Genomic DNA, 14,604 nt, shown 5'->3' with positions numbered 1-14,604 from the left:
ATTAGACCTAACAAATTCATACATCAGCCTAAAATGCATTAGAAAATACATAATCTTTCTTTTATCAAAATGTATCATCATAAACAACACACAACGAGCTGAAAGATCATCTCCCATGTGCACTAATTCATATTCAGTCCATAAGTCAAATCTTCCTCTCCTTGATGATATGAGAATATATCAACTTCTATTTCGCACTATCACAAAGTATTAAATTGTTGGTAAACCTTCTGAGGAAACTAATACGACTCATAAGCAGTCCTATACTCACACACAAGGTTTAAAATTTCAACACGATATGCCTGATAATGGGTGTATCATATCGTATCTTTGAAGCTTTGATACATGGTACAGTGGGAAATAGGTGGTATCGTACCCAAGCATCAAAATTTCGACACATATTAGGCCATATCAGTCAATACATATCGTATCAGGAGGCCACTGATATGCCTCTACAGGGAGTGTTTCAGGGTGTGACCTTGTTCAATGGTTAGACAGGCCTTAAACCAATCCCTCTAAACCAGATTAAAAAATCTACAAAATATAAAAGCGATAAAAGATACGGACCGATACGCCCTAACCGGTGTATCAGCCTGAATCAATATTTTGAACCTTAGTCATACCCGTATTGTTGGCATATTGGGCAAACTGGTCAATACACTACGAAAAAGATACAAATATTAAATTAAAAAAAATCCAAATTAAAAATTCTTTCACCAGATGGTGACTCTAGGCATGAAACCCTAGGTGATCTTAATCTTCTCCAATGACATCCTCTGCAGGTTATCAACCTCCTCTCTCAAAGCCGTCTTTTTCTTCCGCTCTCTCATCTCTCTCCTCTTACAAAACCATCTGTGGATGTTCCTATGGTTCTGCCTAGTCTGAAACAAAGTGAACCAGCAATCTTCTTCCCTGATGAAGTTCTAGAAAAGTCTTTTTTTTTATCAATAACTAGAATTCATTAGATTAAAAGAATTTAGTTACAGCGCTCCAAAAAGAGATAAACAAGCTTAACTCTCTCCGGGAAGATAACAAAGAAGAAAAATTTACAGAACAACCCAAAACATTTGATCCCTTCCCACCCCCTGCTTTGCTGTTCTCATGACACACTGAAACTTGATTTCCATTCCTCTAGTTAGCCACTTTATCTCCCTCCTCTCATTAGCATATTTCCAAAGTCCACTACCTTCTTGTAACCAACTTAAGACCAGCTTTGAATCCCCTTCAACGACTAACTTTTGTATATTCAGTTCCTTAGACTTCCTTATACCCTCCAGTACGGCATAGACCTCAACTTAGAGAGTCTCCAAACCCAATGGAACCTGAATACAAAGCGAGCACCTTCTGATCCTCATCTCTGAAAACCCCTCCTACACCTGATGGACCTAGATTTTTCCTTCACTACTTCCATCGAAGTTTAGCTTTATAAGTCCACTTCCTGGTGGTGACCTCACAGGACAAACTAAAGAACGAGCAGGAGCAGATTTCAGCCAGCTATTCAGCAACATTTCCGTAGAAATATCAACAAACAGGTCCAAGGATTTCGGCCAATGTACCACCCTCATTGTTACTACTTCAATAAGGCATTCTTTAGTTCTTTCAATTTCAGAGAAAATTCTGGTGTTCCTTTCCTCCCAAAGAGTCCAACAAACAGCAGCCCTCACACATCTCCACATTATCCTTCCCTTTTTGTTTGGCCAACCAAAGAAGAGGGCCTAAACAAACTTTGAATGTTTGGCAGTGGGGTCCACTTGCAACCAAAAGAGGAAAGAAACCATTGCCAATGATCAGTAGCAAAGGAGCAAGAAACTAATAAGTGGTAGAAGCTTTCACCATTAGCCTTGCGAAGAATGCACCAATTCGGAGACAAGCACCAAAAAGGCCTTTTTTTTTGGAGTACGTCACATGTATTACATCTTCCGAGGAAGGCTTCCCAATAAAAGGCTCCAATCCTTGGAGGAATCAGCTCACCCCAAACATCCTTAACTGGAAAGTTTTGTGCAAATGGATTGGATGAAGGCAGTAGGGACTTGAAGAAGGAAGCACGAGAAGGTTCTAGAGGGAGTTAGGGTCCACGGTCTCTTATCCCTCTCAAAGGGGTCCAACACCACCCGGTCTAAGATCTGAACCAGACTCATGGCATTTTCAAGCTATACATCCACTTTCCCGATTTAAAAGCAAGGTTGTGTCCATTTTTTAGTTCCTTCTCAGTCTAATTTTGGGTTTGATTGGGATCTGGGGCTTAGAAAAGGCTTAAGGGATACAAGGAAGGGAATTGGTCTTTCAAAGGTATCTCACCCACCCAAATGTGCTCCCAAAACTTTACCTGATTCCCAGAGCAGAGATCATATCTGATGTGCTGCGAAAAGGAAGGAAGAATGGCATGCATAAACTTCCAAGGAGAGGCACCAACAGACCTTGCTAAAGTCCCAGTGTCCAAACCATCATCTACCTGACCATGAATAAGAATTACCCTTGTCCATAGTTTATCCCTCTCACCTCCCAATCTCCATAGCCATTTCCCCAACAAGGCTTCATTTTTCCTCCGAATGTTACCTAAACCTAACCCTCCGTCAGCTCCACTCCTAGAGATTAGTTCCCAATTCACCCTGTGATCCTTCCTCCTCACCCCTATTTCCCACAAGAAGTCTCATTAACTTCTCCAAAATCCTACTTATCTTCACTGGGATCCTAAAAACGGATTAGTAATACACAAGCAAGCTAGCTAGTGTAGACTTGATCAAAGTAATTCTACCACCCAGAGATAAATAGTTCTTCTTCCAAGAGGCTAGCTTCTTAGCAAATCTATCAATTACAAGGCTCCAAAAGCTCTCTTTCCTCAGGTTATCCCCTAAGGGCATCCCCAAATAGTTTAGCAGCCATTGAGACACTATACAACCCAAAGCTTCAGCCCTCTCCAATATAGCTCTTTCTTCCATATTGATCCCCACCACACAGCTCTTATCAAAGTTCACCTTCATATTTGACATTTGTTCAAACACTTGAATCACCAACTTCAAGTTTTTGGCCCATCTCACTTCCTCCCCCTCACAAAATAGAATTGTATTATCAGCAAACTGTAAGTGGGTGATAGGAATGTTGTCTTGTCCAACTCTCCATCCCCTCACAAGACTTTTGCTTTCTCAATTAGCCTCCCCAACAATTCAGCGATCGAGGTGAAAAGAAATGGAGAGAGGGGGTCCCCTTGTCTAATTCCCCTAATAGTCGGGAAGTAATCCACTACCTTTCCATTTACCAAGATGGAGTAATGGCAAGTCTCTATACAGCCCAGGATCCATTTACAGCATTTCTCCCCAAAACCAAAGACATCCAACACTTGCATCAGAAAAGATCAATCAACCGTATCATAAGCCTTCTCTAAATCCAACTTGCACACAATCCCTTTCCTCCATGTTCTCTGCATATCCTCCACACACTCATTGGCAATTAGAATTTGATCCACAGTCTGCATATTTCCAACAAAAGCCCCTTGATTCTGTGAGATTAGCTCCGGAAGCACCTCTCTAATTCTTCTAGACAAGACCTTCGCACTGATTTTATACAAGCTATTAACCAAACTAATGGGTCTAAAGTCTCTTGGATGACTTGCTCCCACTTTCTTTGGGACCAAAGCAATAAAAGTTGAGTTCGATCCCGGATTTATTACTCCCCTCTAGGAAAATTCTAAAAACACTTCAAAAATATCCTCCTTTAATATCTCCCAATAATCTTGGCAAAAATCCATGGTAAAGCCATTCCGTCCTGGTGCTTTAGCTCAATCCATTGAAAAAAACGCTTCCCTTATTTCCTCCAACTCAAAATTTCTTTCAAGCCACATCTTTTCCTTGAACAATTTTGGCCAATCTAACCCTTCCACAAAGATTCTCTAGTTTAAAGGCCTTCTAAATAAAAACTTAAAATGCTCCACAAAGGCCCTAGCAATCTCATCTTGTTGAGATACTGACACCCCATCTATCTCCAATTTAGAAATCAGATTTTTCCTTCTTCTACCATTGGCCATTGCATGAAAAAAATTGGGTGTTTCTATCACCTTCTTTCACCCACTTATGTCTAGACTTTTGCCTCCATCTGACTTCCTCTTTGAATAGGATGTCTTCTAGTTGCTTCCTGAGCTTCCATCTTTCTTGTTTGTCTCTCACTTCAAAATTGCCTCCCCTTTCTTTGGCATCTAACTCCTCAATCTGATTGATCACTTCATGTTTTCTCTCTTCAATACTTCCAAACTGTAGAATATTCCACTCCTTAATCTTCCTTTTTAATTCCTTCAACTTCCAATGAAATTTCATCCCCTCCCAAATAGCACTTGGGTTAGTGTCATTCCACCAATTTTCCACTAACTCAATAAACCCAAGGTGAGATAGCCACATGTTCTCAAATCTGAAAGAAGTGGGCCCTCTAGTACCGAGATCCTCTCTCATTAAGGTAATAGGCCAATGATCTGATGTTGCCCTAGACAATGCTCTCTCTATAACCAGTTAGACCATAGACATTAGTTGTTACCCACTCAAATCCATCTACCTTGTGTCTTAACTTGATAGAAACAGTAAACTTCCCAATCAGCTTCTCCACTCCCTCAAAAACCTCTTCTTTCCACATCGTCACTAAGCCCCCTAACCTTCCCCACAAAGGACAAAAAGCTCAATTGATGCCTCTTACTTGTCACACTGATCTAGCCCATCTCCTATCAAACTCCATCAGCTTAGGGTCCTGAATCAGCACCAAATCTAGATCCTCTCTTCTTATTACTTCTTTTATTAAAGGCCTTTTCCTAACCCCCTAACATTCCAATTGAGAATCTTCATCACCACTTTCTAAAAAAACCCTTACCTGTCCTCTTTTCAATTGGTCCCTCTTCTTCTACCCTTTCTCTCACTGAACTCCTTATCTTCTTCTACATCTCGCCTTAGCCTTTCTGACCCACTCAACTTCCTCTTCCTTGGTTTTCTCTCTACCTTTCCTTTCCTCAAAAAATACCTCCAACTCATTTGGAACCTTTATTTTACAGCCCATTTGTTCTACAAATTGTGCAACTGAATCCTCCTTATCAGTTTCATTTGGTCCTCCTCCCTCTTCTTCCTCATTACTCACCTCTTTCTCTACCTCCCATGTCTACACATTTCCAATTGCTCTCTCATCCTCTAGAATCTTACCCCAACTTCTTGTTTCAGCTTCTCTCCTTTTCATTTTTTCCAGAAAAGTTTCTATCAGCTTCCAAACTTTCTCTCCCAGCTCCTCTTCTTCCTGTGAAACTATTTTCCTTCCATTATTCACCCCTTCAATAGGATGCGGAAGTGGCAATATGGTTGGCTAGGAGTCTAGGACAGAGACAAAAGACAAGGATTTAGTACCAAAATGGAAAGTCACGGCCACACCTTGGGTGGAAGCCATGACAAGATCGGTGAAAGAGAAGGGTTTCCCTCTCAGCTAAGAGACTAGGACTCTAGGTAAACCGAATTCCACAATGGGAACTACAGGTTGAAAAGCTCTTCCTGCCAAAGAATACTCTTTCGACAAATTCCTAAGGCTCTGTAGCTTGTCTCTAAGTTGGTCCTCAAAGACTGGTTGGTAGTGACCATCTCCTACCAGCTCACCAAAATCTTGCTCTTTGTCCATCACTTGGTTAGGTTGTTCCCCATTTGATTCCATAATAACAACCCTACCGACCAAACCACTCTCAACAGTTTTTAACTTCTCCAATTCCTTAGATAGCATCAAATCAGGGGTTGTATCTGACTCTCTTTGTACGTGGTATCAGCCACTTCGTTTTCAAGGTCTGCTACTGTATTTAGAATGACTCCCTCACCCGAAAGAAGTGAACCAAGCCCGGTTCCTGAAGTCACTGTAAACTTCTCGTAGTCCCCTTTGACATCACCACCTCCTATCGAGTCCTCTTCTAAGAATAGAAGTTCTGTATTGAAGCTTTCCTCTTCCCACATGTTCACTTTTACTTGCAGATTTAAGTTGGCCAGACTTTCTGTATCACTCCCATCTGAGTTTTCACTGATCTCTTCATCGGACTATCCTTCTTCCCCAAGTTCCAGAAGACTTCTCTTCACAGATCTGGGATTCTGCCTACGGCCTATCCGGTGAAACCCTATTTAAAACCTTAGCCAGCACCCATTGCAGCAAGCTATTTCTGGCTAAAGCTGCTACAGAATTGCAGCACCCAACAGAACAGCTCGATGAAAAAGGTGATAGACATTCTTCTTGTCTATAGAGTCTCCCAACTGTTCAACCATGTGACCTTTTAAAGAGTCGCATGACTTACTTAAGTCTAAGCCATTCACTTGGGCCACTTTAATTCCCAACTGTTCAACCATGTGACCTTTTAAAGAGTCACGTGACTTAAGTCTAAGCTACTCACTCGGGCCACTTTATTTCCCAATTATTCAACCATGTGACTTTTTAAAGTGTCACATGACTTACTTAAGCCTAAGCCACTTACTTGGGCCAATTTACCATTCAACCAACTTGATAAGTCTTGGGCAGTGGGCTTTTTCATATGCCCCTCTTTGGACACCTATAAGCCCTCTTTACTAGGCACATTCTGGTTTAGGCCTACAACTGGCCCAACTGCTTTGGACTTTACCTGGGCCAACCCCTCCCATATTTTAAATCCTGTTTGGGTTGGCGCCTGAAACCACCTGTGCATAGGTCCAGCTACCTGTCATCTTGTTGCCTTCAACTACACGCTTAAGAAAGCCCTCCTATTCCTCTGTCTTTTGGTCTCCCCAGCTCTTTAGCTTCCATTTTGGTACAAGGTCCATTTACATTTGAATCCACCAATCCTCTAGTGCCACACAGAGCTTCTTCCTCAACTTTCTCATCTCCCTATTTGCGTGCCTCTCTCCAAAGCCGAGCTTCAATGGCTGATACTAGCCAAACTGAGACAACCTTCCCTTCCACCCTCAGCTCCACCTTCCGCGGTATCTCCTCTGGTTTTACTCCACTTAGACTGATAGCTGCAAAGTGGAAATCTCCCCAGTAAGCACCACCAAGGGTTGCACCACACAAATTTGCAACCGATACGGCAATTTCTTGCCTCCACAGGTGAAAAGGCAGGCCCAACAGTCTCACTAGAACCCCATCTTCTACAAAAATGTCTCTCAAGTTTGATCCTGGACACCAGCTTGGGATTGTGAAATTTCCAATATTGGACTAGATGTTTAAGGCCATGACTTCCACTCTATCTTCAAGCAAATCCAGCACTGCCTTACATTTCTCAAAGGTTGTTAAAATGAAGGTTTTCTTCAACTTCAGCCTTACTATTAACAGATCTGCAACTGCCTTCCAATCCTTTACCCAGGAGCTAGCTACAATTATAAGTTTCTTTTCCCAATCTTCTTTCTCTAGATTTACTCTTATAATTTGTCTCCTTGCACTATTCGCCACTACAAGAAACTCCTGCTTGTCCATCTTGACTTGTATAAGAGTATCTGTTTCTCTCTCTGTTTTTCCCTCCTTTGTTGTACCTCCTTGTTTTCCTATCTTCCATTTCAGTATTTCTCCCAAAGCCCCACTTATCTCCTTCCATCCAAGACTCTGCCTTCCCTCTGGGAAGCAGACAATCTGCTTTTTTTCCTTACCAAAGTACTCTGCTAGTGATATGAAAGACCCTTTAGAGTTTACCTTGCTTTCTATCACATATTTTCTTCCATCTTCAGAGAGATATTGTTTGCAGTTGGTTTGCTTGCCCTTGTAACTTGCTTGCTCCACAAACTCCTTGACCCATTGAATCGCTTCTAACTCTGCTAGCATCACCATCCCTTTCTTAGCTTCCCTAATCTTCAAACCCTGCAACCCTTTCAGCCTCATCTCTTCGAGCAGAAATGACTTTGCTTCTACCTTAAAAACCTTTTTCCAAAGACCTACAACCTGGAACCTCCCTTTCAGCCTCATTTTCTTTCCCTTGTAGTCTTATGAAGTTCTCAAATGGGCACTGGTTGGAAAGTGTATGCATGGCCATCCTCCTCTGCCTGACATCAAAGATTTTCTTTACAAAACATTTTGCCTACAGAATGAGGTATGGGCTACTACCCTAGACTCAAAGCATGTATTAAATAGATTTTCTGATGATGAAAGTGACTTCCAAAATCTGTGGATGTGTGATTTTTTTAGAATTAAATCCTTTTTCTTTTAGATTATTCATGTGGGTTCAGGATTTTGAACTAGGCTGGAAACCTTTAGTTGTCCTAGTCTGGATTTCGTTTCCTTTCCTTCTAGTTAAATGTTTATGTGGAGAACTTGCTTTGTTCAATAGCCATGGTGGTACGTCCTATTATCAACTTCAATCAGACCACTGGTACTCTCTCAAGAACTTCTACAGATAGGGTTTGCATCGAACTTGATTTATTGAAGTAGCACCCTTCTAGGGTTTGGATTTGCTCCAAATGTTAAGGTTTTTGGTAGGAAATAGTCTACAAAAACTTTCCTTCTTACTGTAACAACTGCTATAAAATTGGCCACTCTTTTGAAACCTCAAAGATAAATAATACTAGTGGAGAACTGGCAGAGCAATATGTTCCAATTACCAAACCTTCTGGTGGAGATGATTCCTCCTCTGGCAAAAAAGAAAATGATGGTGTTTCACTTGAAGTTGCTGAAACTGAAAATGAAAAGCAGAAAGAATCAAACAACAGTCTGGGTGATCATCAAACCATCATGGTCAACACAGATATTTATAATCCAAGCATAGTTAATATAGCTTCCCCGGTCACAGACACAGTTGTTCAACTCTGTGAAGCCATGCATCCCAGTTTCCAAATATGACATCACCGTGAGACTGGAAAAAGCCGACACTTTTAGTGGCATGTCTGACAGACTCACTCAATCTGAACCTAGGAAAGGCGATCATCTGCTTCTCTCGCAAAATCTGAAAGGTTTCCATGATAGAATTGGTGACAAGGTGTCAGCCATGAAAAAACCATCAGATCATGAAGGGTCAAACGCTCCCCGAGATGGCTGTCAAAATTGGGGACATAACTTCGGTTCCAGATCTTGTACCTGCAGACATTCAAGAGTCTCAACCAACTGAGGTAAGAATAGTTGATGAATCTGCTTTTCAACAAGACAAGCAGAAAGGAAGGAAAAAAAAAAAGGACTATAGCGTTCCCCCATTTGAGAAAAGGGTAACTAGATCCCAAGCGAGTCAAGGTGTGTCATTCTCTTCTCTTGAATGATGAATATTTTATTTTGGAATACTAGGGGTCTGGGTAACAGCCTCACTATTCATCATTGAAAAAAAAAAAGAAAAAAAAAAAAAAAACTGAAGAACTTATAATAATGTGGGACTGTTACCTCTGGTCAAACCTAAGGTTCCCACATCTAAAATGTCTTCCCTCATGCAGGGAATGAACTTTAGAGGTTTTCTAGTAAATAGTGAAGATGACTTCCGGGTGGTAGTGATGTGGCACCGTCAATTTTAGTTGCTTCTGATTTTACTACTGATTCAATTATTTGTTGCTTAGTAGAGATTCCGGATTTAGACCCCTCTGTGCTTTTGTTGTCCATGATAGATGTTCTGTGCAGGAACGTCAACAGCTGTGGATGACTCTTAGTTATGCGTTGAATAATAACACCTTGCCTTTCCTTCTCCTGTGAGATTTCAATGCTATCCTGGACCCTTCTAAAAAACTTGGGGGCATCAGTCCTAATTTGGAGTCAATGAGAAATTTCCAGGATTTTATTTTCTCAGTCGGTTTGCATGACCTCGGCTTTGAAGGCAATACTTTTACTTGGTGCAATGGGAGAGAAGATCAAGCTCATTTATGGGCTCAACTAGGTCATGGTTTGGAAAACAAAACTTGGCTCTCCAATTTTCTCTCTTTTCCGGTCAATCACTTGAACAGTTTATATTCAGACAACTGCCCTCTTTGCAAAGTTCTAGATGATTCTGAAGTAGGCCCTTCCATGTTCAGATTTCAGCAGATGTGGCTGAATCGTGATTCCTTTCTTCCTACTGTAACTATGAATTGGAGCTTACATGCTCCGGGTTCTACTCTTCGAAAGCTTGTCTTCATGTTGAAACGGTTGAAAGGCTGTCTCAGATCCTGGAACAAAAATGTCCTTGGTGATCTCTTTCAAAATATCAAATTTGCAGGAGATATGTTCTCAGAAAGGATGTGTTTCATGCTAAAAATAACACATTTGAAAGTCTCACCAGCCTTAAAGAAGCTAAGCAAAATCTGCATCACTGGCTTCTACAAGAAGAAATCTATTGGAAGCAGAAATCAAGAGTGAAATGGCTTACACAGGGAGACTGCAACACAAAATTTTTCCATGCCACTGTGAAAGCTAATCAGCATACTTCTTTGATGAAGGAGATTTTTCTACAGGATGGTTTTTCTATCACAAACCAGAATCAAATTATTTCAGAGGGCATTCATTATTTTGAAAATATTCTTTCGGCTGAACAATGTCATATCGTCCTGCTGGATATTATTCCTTACCATATTACTGAAGCTGATAATATGCAGTTAGCTCTCCCTCCTACAGTGGAGGAAATTAAAACTGCAGTTTTTTTCTCTCTTTCACACCCGGACTGGACAGGCGCTCAGAGATTAGATTGTAAAAGTTAGGACACCATCACTTACTATTAAGTGGTGTGCCACTCTTTGCTTAATCACTAACATCATGTTATAATTGTCTCTCTGAAAAGGGAAAATTTATTTAAGGTGTACCATGTACGTGGAAAGCCTAGTAGAATACCACCTTATCTTAAGAGTAGGGGTAGAATTTGCAGAAATGCACATAACATACAATGACAATATTGGCCCTACCAACAATATAAGAATAAAAAATATAACGGCAGCTATTAGAAACTTAGATGTTGCAAAATAAAATACATAAACAGCACATAATAAATAGGAAACATCATCAACTCAACAAGTGAGAAACCTAGAACTTCAATAAAAAGAATCATCCTAGGTGCATCAAACAATAAGTCAACATAAAGAGCTCTTTTACAACACTACAACCTATTGACACTCTTAAGAAGCAGAAACAAATATTTCTAGTTCAGAGAAATCAACCACATTAGTGAAACAGATTGCCACTGTATATAGATTCTTCCCCTGTTTTCAGCATCACCCACTAACCCTAAGGACAAGAAAAATATAAAAGAAAAATGAAAGAGAAAAGAAATAATTACATATCTCAGATTTCATACTAACCAGCTTGTTGTCCACAAACACCAAAGCATGACAAGAAGCAAGAATTTCTAATGTGTGAATAGGCACTTTAGCCATATCTGACTGTAAATCCAGACTGTCAGATAAGCCTACCACTCCACGGAACTCCTGAAAAAGATTTGTCAGAATCAAATCAAAATAAGGGCAGCAACCAACAACCAAGCATAAAAGCGAATTCGCCTACTCCCATACCATGTCATCTGAAGTAAGAGTTCCTGTCTTGTCAAAACAGCATATGTCAACCTGCAGAGATAAGGGAGTTACAATATAAGAGTAATGAATTGTGTGTAGATTTTTGTTATGCAAATGTGAAAATGTTGTACAGCAGAGCTACAATGAAGTTCAAACCAGAAAAGAAAGAGAGGAGAAAAGAGAGAAGGGAGAATGGAGAAAACTGCCAATCTGTTATAGAAAAGGATTAGACTCCATAATCCTCTCTAAGCAGTCAGCCCACCCTTATATTAATAATAAAAAGATGCTGAATTACAGGTACGCCCCTGTTTATCATAAATAGAGGACAGGAGTGTCCAAAACATAAAATAAAAAGACTTCTCTATCCTGCTGCCCAATACACCCAGAAAGATTATTCTTTTAACAGTAAACAATCTCTCTTTCCCTGTATTACGCCTTTTTTAGTATCAAACATTCTATATCCATCTAAAAGCATAAAACAAGTCAGACTTGAGCAGTAAATCGGATGACCTATCAAGAAGATTTAGAAAATTTAAAAAAAAAATAGATGATTGTTGTGTTGATCAAAAAAAAGATAGGTGATTCTTGAGATGTCATACTAGTACAATTTATTGGCTATGTTTAGACGTGGCAATTTTTCACCCAACCCGCCCATTTACTTGGCAGGTTGGAAATGGGTTGATCACCCATTGGGTCAATTTAAATGGGTTGGGTCGGGTTGGGTTGTGGATAGCCATTGAGTTAACCACTAAAGATACAAGTATTAATTCCTTAGCTTCTTTTTAATTCTCTTCATTTGAATGAAATAACTCATAATTAATGCATTAATTTTCTATTAGTTTTGTCTAAATCGACATAAAGAAAAAAAAAATTAGTTTTGTCTCGAATCAACACACTTCACCCAAATCGACATAAATCCAAATCTTGACCCGAGTTTGGACCAGCTCAACTTGGTCTAAATATGAACAGACCTGATTACCTCGATTCGGTTCGTTTGGGTCAGTCAGCCCAGTCCGAGCCCAAACCAACCCAACCCAGGGGTAGGCCTGTTTGGGTCAACCCAAATCCAAAGCAAGGCAAGACAAGATGGTTCAGTTCGGACCCTGGTCCAGTTAAGCCCAACATCTGCCCTGCTTGCTTTGACACGGGTTGAACTGTCTGGTCCAACTCGTATCTATACAACCCAACCCGAATCCGGGTGGGGCCGATTTACTTCCATTGACCCATTTCGGGCCAATCGATTTGGTCCCAAATCCATGCGCAAACCTGATATGGGCTGGTCCAAGTCAATCTACCATTCACTGAACAGATCTGGTTTGGTCCGACCAGACTAATATGAATCCAAACAGTTCAACCACTTGATGTGATTAGCTCGAAAACAATCCAGTTAGATAGTTCAAGTTGGTCTGACTGGTTTCAACATAAGTGGTTTGGTCAAACACAAAACCCGAACATAGTCAAATGGCTTCACCACTTGTGTAAAAATAACATGCATGTAATGTGACTTGAACCTTCACCACTTGTGCAAATAACAACTACTAATACCACCAAGCTATGATCAACTTATTTGTCAAGTGGGAGTAAGTTCTTTGTTTTAAGTACATAAATATAAGTTTAATGGGTTTGGGCGGGTTGGATTGGGTCAAAGCGGGTTTGGGTTGAACCCAACCCATTTAATTTTATATAACTAGGTCAGTAATGGGTTGGCGGGTTAGATGGGTTGGTTGAAGCTTTAGCCCAAACCAAACCCAACCCAACCCAACCCAACCCACCCAATTGCCACCGCTAGCTATGTTGCATCTTAATTGTGGAACAACAATAATATTGAATAAGCAATTTGAGACTATGTGCAGAAGTTATTACAAAATAAGAAGAAAATTTTCAAGTTAAAACTACCAACCTTCCCAGCAAAGGGAATTCGAAATGGTTCTGTGCAGAATATCCCACGCCGTGCTAATGCAATTAGGGATGTATTAACAGCTATTGATAGCTCCATTGGCAGCTCTGGGGGGATCACTGAAGTAATAATCAGAGAACAACTCAAGAAAAGCTTGTATTTGCTCCTTGTTGGATCTTCTAATCCCTGCATCATATATATCCATGTTATATAGATAAGAAAAAATGGGTACAAGGAAAAAAGAAAATAAGAAGACAAGAAAAAAGGACTTATTTTGTGCAACTTCTAGAGATAGAATAGCAGAGAGAAAGCGGAGAGTAAAAGAAAAGAAATGGGAGAAGAATAGCATACGTACATACATGTATAAGGCAACCACACACCTTGTCAGACATATAAATAATAACAACTAAAAAGACAAAAAATCAATATCAAATAAATAAACACAAACAGAATACAAGTATCTCACCCTCAAGCTGAGCAGTAGATACATATCATATGCAGCTTACCTAAACGGCTAAACTATTATCCAACTTAAACTTTATGACCCCTGACTCCATATTAGTTGTAACAAATGGAAGTCAAACTAACTCCAAAGATCATGTGTTACTAAAGAAAGTGTCAATTAACCTTGTTAGAAGTGCCGGTACTGTTAATCATATAGGCAGCAAGGTATTATTCACATTTTATATTTTTTATCCTCAGGAGGGCACTCCTGTCATTGTATAATATTTACATAATATAAACTTGATAGGCTGGTGAGGAAGATTAGGTTTTTCTCCCCATCACCACTCTTTGTTTCCTTGGTTACTTAAATGGTATCAGAACATTGTCGGCGACATTGGATCAGCTTCGATTCTCTATGTTTTTCCCATTCTTCTTTGCATATAATACTGCAGCAAGGTTGTGAGAAGATTCTGACTGAAATGAAACACACTTGTATGTCTTTGTCCATTTGTGGTGAGTATCTTGTGGTGGGTTGTTGACACCCCCAGAGGCCTACACACCCTCTGGCGAGGGATCAGGCCACTGTAGTTTCCCAGTGTTGGAATTCCGATGGGACGGAAATGACACAATAAAAGGGAGGTCTGGGAGGTTGAGAGAGGTTGCAGAAGGGATTTCAGATCTAGAATCTGAGACCTGAGAGAATCTCTCAATCAAGAAAGGAAGCTCTGAAGTAAGAAAGGAAGCTCACACAGGCTAGGAGTATGTACATGTTGTGAATCCACTCGAGGAACCCCTATGTAGATTTCCTTAGAGGTTTCTCTTTCTGGATAGTTTCCTTTTAGGTCTGTGACAAAGTTGTTC

General features: G+C 40.3%; 1 protein-coding gene across 3 annotated transcripts in view; it reads right to left on the bottom strand.

Annotated features, from left to right (window-relative positions):
• The window catches only part of PDR2 (phosphate deficiency response 2), an 84,709-nt gene that overhangs the window by 44,911 nt on the left and 25,194 nt on the right, over nt 1-14,604 (bottom strand). For all 3 annotated transcript variants that reach the window (XM_088978556.1, XM_088978554.1, XM_088978555.1), the window contains exons 11-13: nt 13,303-13,485; nt 11,403-11,453; nt 11,193-11,318 (exon numbers count right to left, since the gene is read on the bottom strand). In XM_088978556.1, the coding sequence (XP_088834682.1) occupies nt 11,193-11,318; nt 11,403-11,453; nt 13,303-13,485 (360 nt within the window). The remainder of the gene's footprint in view (nt 1-11,192; nt 11,319-11,402; nt 11,454-13,302; nt 13,486-14,604) is intronic.

The sequence above is a fragment of the Nelumbo lutea genome, chromosome 3 (assembly GCF_056320005.1).
Source record: "Nelumbo lutea isolate HS-2025 chromosome 3, American lotus-T2T, whole genome shotgun sequence".
Lineage (NCBI taxonomy): Eukaryota > Viridiplantae > Streptophyta > Magnoliopsida > Proteales > Nelumbonaceae > Nelumbo > Nelumbo lutea.
Note: the sequence above shows the minus strand (reverse complement) of the source record. Positions and strands in the feature narration are given on the sequence as shown.